Raw genomic sequence first — 16,699 nt, 5'->3', positions numbered from 1 at the left:
GATAAGGGATAGGATAAGATACGATGGGGCCCTCATGAGTACCCGGTCTCATCCTTATCCCCTATCTTCAAGCCTATAAAATCCCCTTAAGTTATGTTTAGCAGGACATACGAGAGAAACTCGGAGTAGGATAAGATGCGATGAGGCCCTCATGAGTACCCGGTCTCATCCTTATCCCCTATCTTCAAGCCTATAAAACCCCCTTAAGTTATGTTTAGCAGGATATACGAGAGAAACTCAGAGTTCTACTAAGAAGTGTGAAGTCTCTTGCCTTCTTCTTGAGTTCAAGAACCCTTAAGGGGGGGGGGTTAATTTAATTTCTAATTGGAAAAAAAAATCAAAAGAACACCTCTAGTTTTCTTCGCAGTTCTTTTTATTTTTCCATCAAAAGAGCACCCCAATTTTTTTCCAAATTACCCATAATCATAGGAAATTTCCACTATTGATAGAAATAATTATCTTTTTCATTTTTGTTAAATAATTTATAAAATTATAAAAACTTTATACATTTAAATTTAATCTTCTACTTTTATAGACATGATCATTTCCTATTTTGTAAAATAAGACAGACACTTAGATTTGTTGGACAGTCACTAGAGATTGTAAAATTATTTTTCTATAAACTTAGAGTTGTTGCAACTATTTTTCTATTATGTAAATACTTTATAAATATAATTTATTTCTGTATGAATTTAAATATATATTTTTACCTACAAGATTATTCTTTTATATTGCCAAATACTTTACAAAATTATTCTCTTATGAATTTGAAACCAAACATATTTTTATGCACGTTGTTATTTTTTATTTTATAAAATTAAAACCTTTCTACTACTCAAATCAAATGGGTGATATTCATTGGCCAAGTAACTCATTTTCCTATTAAGCAAAATTTATAGGGGTAATTTGAGAAAAATTCAAGTTAGGGTGCAGTTTTGATAGGCAAAAAATCACGAGGTCAAATAATCACTAAACCTATTTAATGAAGACATACAACCACCATGAAGATACAACTGCTTAAAAGAACCACTGCCAATTAATTAAATTCCTACCAAACCTTCACTCCCTCGATTGTGATTCATTACAATGTAATAACTGAATGCATGGTTTCAAAAGGTAATCCTATTGGCACATTCTTCTAGGCAACAGATATTGCATTCTGCCATTATTTGTGATGAGAACAACTTTTTGCAAGATTGAATGAGAATCATCCACAGTTCTATTCCCTAATGATTGTTAAATATATAAATAAATATTTCACATATTATATGTATCAGCAAGCAAAGGTAGTAGACAACTAGTTTAATGCCCCAAAGTTCACTTGCTACTATGATCAACTAACAAGTGGCAGTATTTGACCAAACATTTGTAGTAATAGGTTGATTATGTTCCTCTGCCATTTACTCTTCATCTTTTTTAGTAGGATACTCACTGTAATCTAAGTTTTAGCAATAACACAGAGAAAATTGTTTAATGCTTAACACAGAGTTTCATATATAGATACTTAAAAGTTCCCCCCAACAGATACACTCCGTAAAAACTATTAGTCCACACCATATATTATGGGTTGATGGTCCAGATTATTTAGAACATAAAGGAAAGAGTTTATATGGAAAAAAATAAATGCATGACACAGGTTTATGTTTCATTTAGTAATTATTAGACATGACCGATTTTTGTGTTCAACAGTTTCTTGAGCTGTTAGATAGTTGTATACTTGATGTCTACTAGACACAAAGTGGATACCCAAGAAATGTAAAAACTAGTTCTAGTAAAAGCAACGATTTCATAAAACTACAGGCAGATTAGCCATTATCCATATTTTTCCAGAGAAGAAGACAACTGAAAATTTTGATTTGTTACCTATTGTAGCATAATTACTGCAAAGAAGTGAAACCAAAGAGCTTGTTTCTCCACCAAGAAAGTAATCACACTGCCTTCCATCCAAACAAGTATGCGAATTAACTTCATCAATAATTCCATTATCACAATCTAAGACTTCAAACCATATTCCAGAAGGAAATCTCCTCCTTATCATAATCCAAATCCATATCTCAGCATAGGGAGTAGCATGAAGCAATGAAATACTGATCTCAAATATGATGGTCAGGAAAATAATGGTTGTAATCAAACTTGTGAAGAAAATGTAGAACACAGAAGTGGTTGGAATGAGCAACAGAAGTGGTGTAAACAGAAGAGAACCAACAACATGCTGCTCAACTGTGTAGTCATAACTATCAAAGCGTTGCCGAAGTGGATTGCACTTCTGTCCACTGTCAGTACAGAAAAATGGACAGTTCATCAAGAAACTAAAAATGAAAATCACAAGGATGAGGAATAACTACAATGAAACTAAATAAACAATCTATGGATCCGTATTGTGAATCACTACATGAATCTAGAAAATTATAACAGATAAAGTTAAATAAATTAGATATATTCAAAATGTAAAAAACTTATCTAGCATTAAGAATTTAGTCATATTGGTATCCTTTAAGAGATGACAAACTAAGAAATAGTAACGAAAGTGAGTGATATAGGTTCAAGGAAGGTCTAAAAGCCAACATCTGAAAAGGGTCTTTCGCTTCAAAGCCTGCATGTAACATCAAGCGCAAACTCGACATCCAAGTTGCAGAAAATTCAGAGGATGTTTTTGCGCACCATCAACAATACCTTTCCTTTGGTATTTTGAGAAACCCACCTCAAGTTTACTTTCTGACTAAATATTTAAGAATCATTCATAGGCCATGGTCTTTATTTAATGATTTTTTTTTCAGTCATTTTTAGAGCATTCAAATAAATGATGATCAAAGTGCATTGAGAGTTAAAACTAAACACAACAGACTCAGAAGTCGGAAGACAATCAAGTCACACTAAAGTTCTTACTCCGAGAGTAAGACTAATTTTAAATTGCTACATCTTCTAAATAAAAAAATGAACCACCTAGCCCCATAGAGGTTTCCCGCCGGCCGTCAGGGTAAATCGGAAAGTGCTCATGGCAAGCAGCCCAGAAGCCCAGCATCCCGTGGTTGCATACCCCATTTGGAGGAAAAATCCCTACAAATGCATTGGAGCTGGGGATTGAACCACAGGTTCCTGGGTGATAACTTGGTGCCCTTCCGCTGCACCGTAGCCCCGGGAACTGCTACATCTTCTAAATAAGCACCAAACAAAATAGGACTTAAATCCCACAACATAATTTAGGACTGAAAGTTATTTCAAATCCATGTATATATTTTTCCAAAGAAAAATACAGGGCATTCAAACATGAAAGGAAAGTTTGCAAAAATCTGTCTTAATTACGAAAAATGAATAGCAAAAACTATTGTCAAACTCAACAATAGCACTGTCCTAATAAAATAAAAAATATTAACAGTGATTGTTAAATGAATCACAATTATACTCCATTAATGTAAATAGAATGCTCATAAGTTGCATAAACAAAATTTCCTGACACACTTGCCAAAGCAAAGCAGTGGAGAAGTCATCTGAATAACCAATCATTAAACTCTAACAACCTTGAACCTACGGATACAGTTTGGCTGAATAAAATAAAAGACAAGAATTAACAGGAAATGTGATGGCCATGTGCTGGTTCAGTAGTATCACTGAATTAGATGTCACTCATTTCATTAGTACACATGGCAAAAGTATCCTATTGAAATAATTTTTCCATCTAATGCAACACGAATCTAAGTACCTGTAAATAGCAAATTAGTTGATGACTAGTTATACATACCCTATTTGCCTCACAATTAATGGTCATTGAAGTTTCATATAGACAAAGAACAATTAAATTTAAAATTTTAAAGCCAAGGTATAGGTCAATACTTATAACAGCAAAAGCTATTTTTGAACATATCTCACACCACTTGTGCATCTTCCCAAGAAGGTCTAGGAGACCCCATAGATCATAGAGGAGAGATTCTCCCCTTAAAGATTTGAAAGCAATGCCAAAACTAGGCAAAAGAGAGCATCAGAACTACTAGCCTCCAATTGCAACCCAACTACATGCCTCTGCTCGCTTCAAAGACATTTGAGGGGCACAAGCTCCGCCACTACCAGCCTTTGCTCACAATCCACTGCAAAGCCTTTGCTCGCTATTCAACAACCTGACGGTGACCACACCTTATAGATGTAAGCACTGCCATTACCAACCTAGCTCGCTACTCAATCATTTGGTATACTCCAACCATTTCAAGAGCTTATAGATCTAAAGATTAACTTCTTAAATTTTATTTTATCTTCTTGCAAATAAAAAGTTTCTCATTTTATTATTATTATCATATATTCCTCTTGTGAAAATAACAATGCATACATAGCATCTATGCTCAACTTAAGGACTGTTAAGAGGTATTAGATTAATAAGATTAGTCCCAGCTATTAGTTCTAGCTGGATTTTATCACGAGTCCATATGTACCCATATAGTATTTTATGAATAATACTATATAAAGCACTAGAATATTCTCCTTTGCCTATATTTCTACAAGAATAATTGACAAACTGCCACAAGCTCATTTCAGAAAATACATGAACTCTTACAAAACAAAACATTCAAGTTTCATATCCATAATTGTTCCAAAGGACATCATACTTTAGAAGGTAAGATTTTCTACCAAACTTTTAGGAAATAGTTTCATATTCCAAAAAACTTACCGAAAAAGGCGCCATAAGGAAGCTAAAGCCTGAATCTGCTGCGAATACAGAAAAGACATAAGGCAATGCAGAATATAAATATGAAGTGTTGCAAGCTTAAGCAAATCAATGCACAAGGCCATTGGTACAGTCAGGCCAAAAACGATCCCCAAGAGTGCAAGAACCTGCATATAATTTTGCAAAAAAGCACCCATAAAGGACCATAGGGTAGAAAAAACTTGGATTGCGTTAAGAGAAATTATGCCAATAAGCTCTGCTAGCTCATTATTCAGTTTAAAACCAGCGGGGACACCCATTAACCATACAGAACCTGAGCGCAACAGGTCATTTGTTACTTGATGGACAATAACCAAAATCCAAGAACAAATAGTTTCAACATTGGCCAACAATAGGATTCCAAGAACAATCCCAAAGGTAATATCCATCAAAACATTAGACCATATGAAGTGCTTCCTTAATGCAGCTTTGTGAGAATGTTCAACACTTGAATGGGAAATGCTGAAAAGATAATCATCATAAGATAAGAAAAACCCTCAGAAAAATTAAAAAGTTCTGCTTAAGCATTTCTCATTACCTGATACTGGGGGCTTGAAGAATAACTGGCCAGTACAGAAACTGACAACTACGAATGTGCACATTCTTGCATGTGTGCATGAACATCTTTGATAATATAAACAAGACCGGTCCATGACTCAAGGGTTTATGTAAAAATTGAAGGAATATATACATAGTTGTGGAGATAGAAGCTACAATTGCTGCCACAATGTGCCATATGATGGATGCCACCCTCATCAGCATTCTAAATAAGCAGCAGCAGAAAATAAGAATGATAAAAGAAAGTAAGAACACAGGTTGGGGTTTGCGAAAAAAATGCCAAGGGTATTACTTTGACACAAAGAAGATGCTAATCATGGGACTATGAGTGCTTTCCATTTGCAAAAAGAATGTTTTGGCAGCATCTGAGCAATTGAGTGCCAAAATAACTGTCTCCTGAAATAAATAAATTAATGATGTACAAACATAAATTGAGGAGGAAAAAACAAAAAGATTAAAAATGCAAAATACAAAGGAAAGTAATTCACATACCAAATTAATGACTACAGGCTTCTTATAAATTTCCTTCACCCAATTTGGCTTCTGTGACAGCAAATCAACATGTTCACTAGAATACCAAGAACTCAAAGAAACATGACTTGCACCATAGGTTGGGACTTCATATACTATTATCTGGAATTAACAAAAAAAAAGGTAAAACTTTTGGGAGATATAGGATGGCAATTAATCACATATAAGAAATTAAAAAAAAAAAAGGAGTTTTTCCTGACTTACATACGTGGGCATGAATAGGAGACAATAAATCACCATTTTGATGCACATGATGCAGGCATGGAACCTGTTGATTCCTTTTATATAGGATTCTTTGGGCCTTACATAGCATAAAAATCCAGTTATTGCATCTCACCAAAGACAGGAAGTGTGGTTCTATTAAATCCATGCAATCACAGTTCCATATTCCATTAATTTGACAAGCTTTTAGTTCTTTATAGCATTCCTCATCAAACTGTTTTCTTAAGAGACACCTATCATTCTGATTGCATACAGGTCTCAGTTTGCCAGCAGTGAAATCAGTAACGCAATATCCCAGAAGAGAAAATGTGGAGGATTCATTCAGTCTCACTGGCATCTTTTGATTGACAGATTTAAAGATTTCCTAAACAAATATAACATAATCAATTCTAGAAAGTGAAGTTTTAAAATGTCAGTATAACAACCATGAGAAGAATGAACTGTAACAATCTAATAGTTATGGGCATGGTTTAAACTGCTGTGCCGAGACGGACGAAACGGGCGAAACATTTCGTTCCACTATACGACCGGCACCGGCACGGCCCCGGCACCAGACACACAACGGCTGTGACGTGTTGAGCGACCCCATGGCCATAGTGGAGGGGTCACTCGACCCTGCAACAACAACGGAGAGGTCGCATAACCCTTCCGCTGCCGTCGCGGAAATGTCGCACGACCCAACGGTCGCTATAAAGGGATCGCATGACCACCACGGTTGCGTCAGAAGAGTCATGCAATTCCCGTGGCCATGGCTGAGGGGTCGCGCAACCGGCAGCGCCGAAGTCGCGCAACCCCTTAGCAACGCCGAAGTCGCCAACCCCGGTGCAACGCTAAAGTCGCGCAACCCCACGGTAGCGCCGAAGTCACGTGAGCTCGCAAGTGGTGTTGGATTTCAGATTTTTTTAATTAAACTTAGGTTAATTATTTTAATCAACTCCTAGCTATGATAGAGATAATCTAAAGAGCTTTATTAAACCCTAATAAAATTATCTAATTAATTTTATATTTCATTTATTTTAATTTAAAAATTATAATAAAATTTTTATTTATTTATTTATTTATCTATTTTCATATATTTTCCCTTTTTTTAAAGATTATTTTTTATATTATTTATTTTTTAAATATTTATGTTAAATATTTTATTTTTTAATTAATATATTTTATATTTAAAAAATACTGAAATTATATTGGCACGGCACGATACGGTACCGAAATCGTATCGTTCCGGTCGAGGGCCGAAACCTCGACACGGGTCGAAATTTTAAACCTTGGTTATGGGAATGAATTCTTCCAATTGTAAAAACTACTAACATAGTTCTAAACTCTAACCCAAGAATGGTAATATTATACCTTTTTGACAATAATAAGAAAGTACATATTTTATGAAAAATAGGTGACTAGGTCATAGATGACAATCTTCCTTCAGAAAAAATATTTAACAAATTAATAAGTTAGCACACCCTTAATAGGTGAGACTTCTGCTTGGTGGATATGAATGATAATTTATCTATATCCAATATTAAACTAAAACTTAAACTCCAAACTATTTAACAAGAGCTACCAATTGATATGAAACTCTAACAAAAATTAAGGATGAGATATCCAGTATGAGTTTCCTGGTACTAGCAACCAAGTTTCTTATTCTAGGACAATCAATTGTTGCAGCAACAAATGCAAAGCTAAGAAAAAAGTCACATGGATGGGTGTGGATGGTATATCATGTAAACACCCACGAATAGCATATTTACAAAATTAGGAAAACATTAAAACAACTATTACTTGGCCTAAAGGCCTGGTAGCTGTTCTCCTTTAAATCATAAAAATGACAAAAAAAAAAAAATATGGAAGGGGGCACAGGAGCAACAGGAGATGGTATTAGTTCACTAGATGCTAAGCATAAGTTTCTCAAGAGCTCCCAAAATTTGCATTACAAATGACTCAAATGAACAAAGTTAGGACAACTGTTTGTCCAAAATTTGTGCAATCATTCATATCTTAGTCATTCATTGTTCCATCTCGGATCCGAAGATCAACTTACATAATTTGATATCGGCATAGGAGTCATATTGTTCCCAAATGAAATTCGCTGTGAATTTCTCAATAATTGATTATTTTCTTTGGCATCTTGAATCATTCCCAATATAGCAAACAAATTATATACACAAATAATCATATAGAAGCATACTCTTTAAAAAAATCTGCTCAAACACTGAAGGTGCATAAGTAACATTCAAGCATTTCCCTGACCTCAATATTAGTCTGAATAGGAAGGGCCGTCATCTTTTCTGAAGGAATTGCAGTTGCTACGACAATGTCAATAGAATCTATAGAATCCATAAACCAACCAAAGAGCAACAGGCCAGAACTGGACGTGGAGGGCAAGAGCTGTTGTGGCCACCATACTCTGTAATGTCTTCCTCCCATTTTTAAAATCTCACTAGCAAAGCTATATAAAGAATAAAATAACGTCATATGAAAGTCATCAAAACTAATGAAGCATGCTGAAAGCAACTGAGCAACAGATCCATTAGCATTAGAAACACAGATCAAAACTTTAGTAGACAATCCACCAAAGGAATGCTCATTTTGCATTGGAGGGCGTCCCCTCGGGGTGATGCGGTGGTTGAGGCATGGGGTGTTCCCACATGAGGTCTTGGGGTCGAAACTCGGTGCGTCCGAACATGCCTTCCCCCATGCCTTGGCCACCTGCACTAATAGCTAGTAGCCACCCGTGATTTACCTCCTCCGTGTTGGCCTAGGGACGGGTTGGTAGGGGCGTTGGGGGCGAGCGAATCACCTTTTGCCACATTTTGCATTGGAGGGCATCAAGAGAAATTATAGATCAACCTGAAAGGGAGATTTTGGGTACAAGAAGAGTTGCATAAACAGGAAAATTAGCACTTGCTCTGTTGCTAATATTCACATAGGAAGAACTAGGAACTGAGAAAACTTCTCCTCCTATAGTTTGGTTCCCTTAAAATCTTGACATGAAAGATTATTGGATCAAATATCTTGGTGGGAGAAAGTTGTTGAAAAAGAGGAATTTGATGTGGATCAGAGTGAGATAACACTGAAAACACAAACTGTACAAAATGTAGAATGCTGACTTATTTGCTCATACACACTCTATCACTACCGAAGGTTGAATTACCTCAATAGCCACCATTCCAACATAATAAGCCTACTTGGTTTATGAAGCAAGATGAGATAAAAGGTGGTTGAAAAGGAAAAAAAAAAATCTATAATAAACAACTTAAAAGCATCCAATTATACATGTCTAGAGTAGGAAAAAAAACATCATCATAACTATTTAACCAAGTCCAAAAACAACATAAACTATTCAAAATTTAGTAACATAAAAATAAACAAAGTAAGATGATTAACGTTATTTGAATATCATTAAGTGCCAAATTTTTGCTATAGCCTGGAAGATTACAACAATCAATAATGATGCTGGGCTATAATTTAGACTCAATTTGAACATCATGATCAATATAAACATTAGTACTATTTATATGGTCCCCATGGGATGGCGTAGTTGACAACTACATGGGAGTTTGCCACATGAGGTCTTGAGGTCAATTTCTAATGGCGAAATACTTGTTGTTTGTTGACCTCCCCCATGCAAGGGCCACTGCGTCAAGGGCAAAGTCCTCCATGATTTACCTCTCTACATATAGTTGTGGGGCCAAGTCGTATGGGGGCTGTCCGGGGTCAATGTATGACCTTTTGCCACATTAGGACTATTTATATGAGTATGAACACTTATAATCACAATACCCTTAGATTACAAAGATAGAAAGTTTATATTTACTGTTTTTGGTCCTCTTAGATTGACAGTAATTAGAGAGTACTTCCTATTCAGTCCAATAAAAGTTTCTACTTTTGATGTATTAACCTCTTTAAAAAGAAATCATCCATTCTCTATATAAAGCACCTAAGTTTTCATTCTTTATTTTACATAATCATTTTAATTATATCTAAAAATAATATTATTTTTTTCAAGATTTGCGCCGTACTTCATACATACTGATATGGATAGTTCTAAATGGCATGAGATATCTACAGATAAAACTTCGAAAGCAATGCTTAAATTGTAGAGTAATGAAGTGAAGATCTCGTGAGATCCAAAATGCAGTTGCATTCTTTCTAGGAAGATCTAGACCACCAAACAATGTTTAGTTTAGCCAAATCTAAGATGGATTTTCTTAATTAAATTTCTCTCTGATCCACAACCAAGTTCTTGAAATAAAGAATAAATATGAAGTTAATGAAATTAACAACAGAAATTTAGCAAGGAAGAGAGTTCAGATGAGCAGAGAGACAAGATTATAACGATGTCATCAACACAATGATTCTGATCAAACGTTGAGCAAAACTTCATCAAAAATATCTTCTTTGATAACGTGTGTATCTCTTTGAAAAGTGAAGTGGTAAACTGATGGAAAACTAAACCGAGATGGAAGAAGGAAAAAAAATATATAAAATCAAAACCTTTCCCTTCAAATAAGAAGAAATCGACGAAGAGGATGGATTTGAGTTCGAGAATAATAATAAATACGAACAATATTAATGGTAAGAAGATATATACCAATTGCACTCTAGTTAGACCTTCTCAGGAGCATAATCGTCAGCATCTTGAAGAGATCCATGGCACCGAGAAGTGGCACGTCGTACAGATGTGTTGATCAACGATCTCGACGGTGCGCATCGACTTGATGGCGAAAATGGCTGAAGGGAGCATGACAAACACCTAGCACTATCTTGGAAGAGTGGGAAGTTGACGATGCAGGAAGAAGGGGAAGGAGTTGTCAGGGACAAACGGAGAACATGAAGGAGGAGGAGGAAAGGAAGGGTAAAGTCGGCACAGTTGAGGCAGATAGAGATGAAGGGGAGGAGGTGAAGTCGGCGTTAGATGAGGAAGAGGGAGGAGAGGTGGAACTTGATGGGCAGTGAGAAACCCTTCGCCGCCGACGAGCTTGAAAAGGGGGAAGGGTTAAAAATGGAAATTACAAAAAGGGAAGATGCCGTTGGAGTAACTAATTTGCCATCTGCAATTAGGGGAAAATCACGGGATTTAAAAGTAAAAACAATTAATATTTAATTTTTATAATCATAATTGTTAAATTACATTGTAAATATTAAATTAATTGTTAAAATAATTTTAGAATTTGTAGTTATATTAAATTTAGAATTCATTGGAATTTTAAAATTATCTTGGAGAATTGAACTCTTTCAATTTATTAATATTATTTTTATAAAAGATATAAAATACTAAATTCGATTTTCTTTAAATTTTCAACTTTAATATCTTAAAATATTCACCTCCAAGTTTAAAATATTTTAAATTTATAATTTCTTTCTAACTATTGACATCATTGTTTTGTATAATACTAATTTTATTTAAAAAATGTATTATGGAATAATTATTGTAATTTTGGTTTAGATTTTTTATTAAAAATATTTATTTCTTAAATAATAAATTATCATCTTTTAAAAATTGAATCCTAAAATATGTTGAATCTTTATCTTTTTCTTAAAATATATTTTAAATCATTTTTAAATTAAAATATCAATTTTTTTCAACCCCATGTCTTCCTCTTCTCTCCCTTCCCTCTCAGTTAAATTTGCCTCAATTGGGCACTAAAGTCAGACAGCATATCAAAACCGAACAAACCTATTCATCTTGTCTCATCAAGATTTCCTCAACAATACTAACTATATATTTTTTTCCCCTTAAACCCTCTTGGGAAACTTCTAACAAACAACCTTGAGCACATTAGTCAAACACTAATCAAACATGAACTGAAATTTAAGAATATATGTGGAAAAATATCTCTCTCTATTCCTTCAAACAACCAGCTGAGATTTACATTCAGACATCCATAAATTGGTTTAGTTCCGAGGTTGCTGTGACCTTCAAACTACCTCAATAAACCCGGATTGCTCAAACATTACAAGTCAACTTTATCTTCACTAGCCATCAACAGCATTCATCCGCTCGAAAAGAAACAAGAAACTAGCAGTTTGTTATGAAGTTTCACTGCATAAAGTCCATACACCCAAAAGTTCCATCTGCATACATTTAAGCATGTTTAAGGAAAACAGTCCAAGGTCTCTATAGGAGAAAGGTTACTAGGGATGATCAAGACTACAGCAATAACAACATCAACAGACATTCGACAAGAATAATAACATCGACAGGCATACGTTCCGTGGGTGGGTTACACAGGCAACGAACTTGACATTAAGAGGAAGGCTTTCCCTAACTTGACCTCATTACACATGCACTATCTTGCAGTGACATGGTGAAGCAAGTCACAGTCCCATAAAGGTACATTGCTTTCTTGCATGCTCTGGGATCAACTTTGCTACAATTTCCATTGGCACGCCCTTTAACTCTGTTTATCAACAAGCATCCGCGAAACATTATGTTTTTTGAGTCAAGGAAGGATATCATAAGAATAATCTTCCCAGTTATGCGGACTAACCGTGAGGCTTGAAGTTAAAGAGAGGAGGTAGATATCGACCATTTGGTAAACGAGAATTTGGATCTCGAAGTTCATCAAAGAACGGGTGAATCAATGCTTCCAACTGCATAAATAGGAATTAAATAGGATGCCCGTTTCATTTCATTGGGTAGCATATACAGCCTTTGGCTATAGTACATAACTAGTTTCTATAATATACTCACAGCAGTGCTTCTCAAGTTTGGCGAATACTGAAGCAGCCTAGAGACAAGATCTACCGCCTCAGGTGGCATTCTTTTATGAAAAATCTGTATATTGAAAAAAATTGTTGAAACTGTATCACAACAGATAAAAGAAAAACAGGATACACAGAAACTTTAGAAACAAAATGACGGAACATTAACAAGATATACCTTGTGCCATGGATGAGCTTTGATCTGAGGAAATTTGAACTCCGTGTAGTTGGGGTTCATGCATTTAATTTCTTCTCTTGTTGGAGTACCCAAAATCTGGACGAGTGAAAATGAAGTGTAGAAATAAATGATACTAAAAATGGTACTAATAAGTTAGATTTAGGAGAAATCCACGAGGTACCTTGATAATTTCTACAAGTTGATCAACTCCACTATCTCCTGGGAAAAGAGGCTGTTGATGACTCCCACAATAAATCATTAGCATGGATGAGTTTTGTTTAAAGAAAATTCTAGCATTAGCATACCTGTCCTAGGAGGAGTTCAGCGAGAACACAACCAGCTGACCATATGTCAATAGCTGTTGTATACTCTGTGGCACCAAAAATGAGCTCTGGGGCTCGGTAATATCTAGAGCATATATATGAAATATTTGGCTCCCCTTTAACCTGTTATTATTCAAACAAAAATTGAAATTTATGCAAACTTAATGAAGAAAGCATCTATAGTCAAACAACGAAGGGAATGAAGATGTACCAAGACTTTAGCACTTCCAAAGTCACATATTTTCAACTGTTGTGTATGTGGGTTGACCTGTTAAAGAATGTAATTTTAGTAGTTTTACAATTGGCAGCACAGGTGGCCTAACATAGCCAAAGAGAAACCTACATGCAAACCACGTTCAAGTCTAAAACTGTACATTGTATACAAAATTACAAAGGAAGTATTTCAGTCTAATATAATTGGATTTGCAACTATAGAAACCCCTGAATACACATACCATTTATTGCATCTACATATATCAAAATTGATGACCGTGCATGTAGTAGAGCATTGGATTTCAAACGAACACACAACTATGAGTAACATTCATCAATCGAGAGGGTGATACAAATAGACATAGACTTCAAAGAAAACCTACAACTAAAAAAAAATTATGAGAGCAATAACAACTGGAAAAAAAAACATTTTATGAGTGCTATACATCTGATATCTCTTGTTCCTTGAGTGTATGGACAAACAAACAAGACTCATGCTAGCTAGTCAAACAAGTATGAAATAACTACATCTAAACAAAATAAGAAAAACCTCTTCTCTTTTTTTTTTTTTTAAAAAAAAGGTTCGATGGCATACCAAAAGATTTTGTGGTTTGATGTCTCTGTGGCAAACTCCAATGGTACAATGTATATAGGCCAATGCTCTACAAATCTGCCAATATAACTGAAAAATTAGCACATGTACCTTTTGACTTGTTTAAAATTGTTTTTTCATTAGTTGCAATCACTTAGGCATCCTATTTTGGTAATCATGTAGTATGCAACATGCTAATTGAATTAATAAGAAAGCTAATGGCCAAACCATCACATCAAGAGGGCAACATTTTTTAAACATATGAAACTCGAAAGGAACTTTCATGGCTCACCATAAGTTTAGGGTTACCTGATACATATAAAGCTTCACGTATATCAATGGCATGCGCTGATTCATCTTGTTGTAGTGCTTAATTACTCGATGAACAGTCTCAGGAACATATTCAAGAACCAAGTTAAGATATAATTCTTCTTTTTCAGTTGTTGAAAAGAAACAGTGCTTCAAGCACACAACATTTGGATGGTCAAGAAGCCGCATGGTTTGCAATTCACGGTTTTTATACCTCTTGTCTTGAAGAACCTTTTTTATAGCTACTGTCTCTCCTGTCTCCAGACACTTAGCCTAGAAGGAAAGTTATGAGAAAAACATTACAGGTACAATTATAGATACTCAACTTCAAAGCAGTTACAAAAAATCTCTATGCTGAAGGATAAGCACCAAACACCAAAACTCAACAGTCAAGGACTATGTTCTACAATTGCTATCTTAGCTATTAAATGGACTGCTGAATTTACCTGAAATACAACTCCAAATGATCCATGTCCCACTACACGCTCAGCCATGTAACTTATAGTCTGCCAGCCATTCAGTATTAGTAACTGATAAATGAGTATAAATGAACAACTATATGAAAACCAATAGGACTGGCCTAAATTGTCAAGTTATTGGAGCCATTCTAATGTAACAATACTTAAGGCTAACAGATTTACCTGTTTTGGCTGGCCATTTCTGCCACCTATAGTTGTCACAATTATATGACCCGTCTCAGTCTCATTGCCATTGATAACGGTAGCTTCCACTTCCTAAATTAAAACATAATCAATGTCAAATATGAAAATTTGTATAATCAAACAGCTACAATCTACTTTGATTTTATGAAGAAGCAAATTGTCTATGCTCATCACAAACTGTATTTACTTACTTTATCGTCTCTTATATGCATATCATTCATTTCGTCTGGCAACCTATCCACAGAAATACTACTACCGCCAGCATTATTATTTGGCCCCAATGTAGGTGCCATTGAAGCCATCCAGTGTGTACCTTACTCAGTCCCGCATAGAGCAAAAGATCCTAAAAGCACTTACCTGCCGAAGGAGGGTGTCAAAATGATGGGGTGCAGGAATTATTTAAAGAAAAAGCTAGAGGAACTTACGCAATTGTCAAAACTGTACAAACACCTGAGAATAAATTAACAAAGCACCCAAAGATGAAGTTCCAAGATACAAGCATGCAAACGAAAGCATAAACTCTGCACCCAAATAAGAGCCTACTCCTATTTGCAGATTAATGAAAGCCAATTTGGGCATTCTCCAGCGACAAATTTGGTAGCTCAGAAATCAATACAAAATGACTTCAACTACGTGAAAATCAAATATGTAAGCATGCTGATCTCAAACAATTGCATAATCATTAAGAGAAAAAGAAACCGGATATCAATATTCAAACTGAGATCGGCGATAATGCATGAGGTTCCTGGTCTGGATTAGTTGCAAATGATTGAAGAAAAACATTGACGGCATTAAAAAACCCTCCTTTTCCAAAATATTTGGAAACAAGCGTTGAAATCTAAAGCAAGAGGAGCTCAAAATCGGAACTTTGAAACCCCTAGGCTCGGAAGGAAAAGAATTGAGCTCGCAATTCTCCGAGATGGAAAGGTACACTAACGCACATTCTCTGAGCACGGACCTTTCATTTAACACAACAATCGAGGCGATTACAGATCTAGATACAAATACCAACAGAAAGCATGACACGAGCTACAAATGAGTCCAGTTAAATCAGACAAGACGATGAACAAATTTCCTAGTGACGTTACAGAAATGAAAAGAAATAATGATTGAAGACGAATGCTCACCAGACTGAATCCAGGTGACCGAATATCGTACAAACAACACTGAAGAAGAAATCTCGCTGAGCGACGAAAGTAGATCGACTCAACGGTTCCTCCCCTCGTTACCCCTCTCCTTCGGTCTCCTCCTAGGGTTGGAGGAGAGTCGCGAGAACGGTGTGACCGAGATCGGGGTTGCTTTTACCTTCTCCCACACGTTTTCCCTGTCCACCATTTTTCAGACAATTTTTCATGTTAGTACCTGAACTATCAACGATTCACCAACTCTTTTTTTTCCCCAGGAGCAATCAATTTATAGAGAGAAGATCATCTATTTAATATTAAAAAATAAATTAATTAACATTGAATCAAATCTGAAAGATGAATGAATGCTTTATCCATTTTTTCTATTTTATTATTTTTATTGATAACTATTTTGATGAAATAATAAAATTTCTAGGCACATAAAATATTTTGAACTTAAATAAGTTAACTATTGAGGACGATAATGCAATTTGAGAAGGCACAATTATTGGCGAGAGAATAAGCAAAGTAGATAGCGCAGTCAAAAGTGAAAAGGACCCAACTCGAGACTGAGTTTTTACCTTTCTGA

At 35.3% G+C, this 16,699-nt stretch overlaps 2 protein-coding genes across 3 annotated transcripts; both read right to left on the bottom strand.

Annotated features, from left to right (window-relative positions):
- Window positions 1-732: 732 nt before the first annotated feature.
- On the bottom strand, window positions 733-11,031 carry LOC122054215 (N-acetylglucosaminyl-phosphatidylinositol biosynthetic protein gpi1-like). Of its 2 annotated transcripts, XR_006132606.1 has the most exons (9): window positions 10,596-11,031; window positions 8,252-8,450; window positions 5,991-6,368; window positions 5,744-5,884; window positions 5,544-5,647; window positions 5,232-5,456; window positions 4,968-5,155; window positions 4,658-4,821; window positions 2,132-2,273 (listed from the first exon to the last, which is right to left on the bottom strand). XR_006132606.1 is itself a non-coding variant. In XM_042616029.1 (8 exons), the coding sequence occupies exons 2-8, from the start codon at window positions 8,426-8,428 to the stop codon at window positions 1,787-1,789; spliced, it is 2,010 nt and encodes a 669-aa protein (XP_042471963.1). In that variant the 5' UTR covers window positions 8,429-8,450; window positions 10,596-11,031; the 3' UTR covers window positions 733-1,786. The 2 variants fall into 2 exon arrangements, 1 of the variants encoding a protein (XP_042471963.1); XM_042616029.1 differs by having other exon boundaries at window positions 733-2,273; window positions 4,658-5,155.
- A 983-nt stretch (window positions 11,032-12,014) lies between these two features.
- On the bottom strand, window positions 12,015-16,367 carry LOC122054206 (shaggy-related protein kinase alpha). The gene is made up of 13 exons (XM_042616016.1): window positions 16,114-16,367; window positions 15,178-15,343; window positions 14,966-15,058; window positions 14,771-14,830; window positions 14,325-14,597; window positions 14,019-14,093; window positions 13,422-13,478; window positions 13,193-13,333; window positions 13,069-13,119; window positions 12,888-12,983; window positions 12,699-12,782; window positions 12,496-12,598; window positions 12,015-12,405 (listed from the first exon to the last, which is right to left on the bottom strand). Exons 2-13 carry the CDS (start codon window positions 15,286-15,288, stop codon window positions 12,323-12,325), a joined length of 1,227 nt encoding a protein of 408 aa, XP_042471950.1. The 5' UTR covers window positions 15,289-15,343; window positions 16,114-16,367; the 3' UTR covers window positions 12,015-12,322.
- Window positions 16,368-16,699: the final 332 nt, after the last annotated feature.

The sequence above is a fragment of the Zingiber officinale genome, chromosome 1B (genome assembly GCF_018446385.1).
Source record: "Zingiber officinale cultivar Zhangliang chromosome 1B, Zo_v1.1, whole genome shotgun sequence".
Lineage (NCBI taxonomy): Eukaryota > Viridiplantae > Streptophyta > Magnoliopsida > Zingiberales > Zingiberaceae > Zingiber > Zingiber officinale.
Note: the sequence above shows the minus strand (reverse complement) of the source record. Positions and strands in the feature narration are given on the sequence as shown.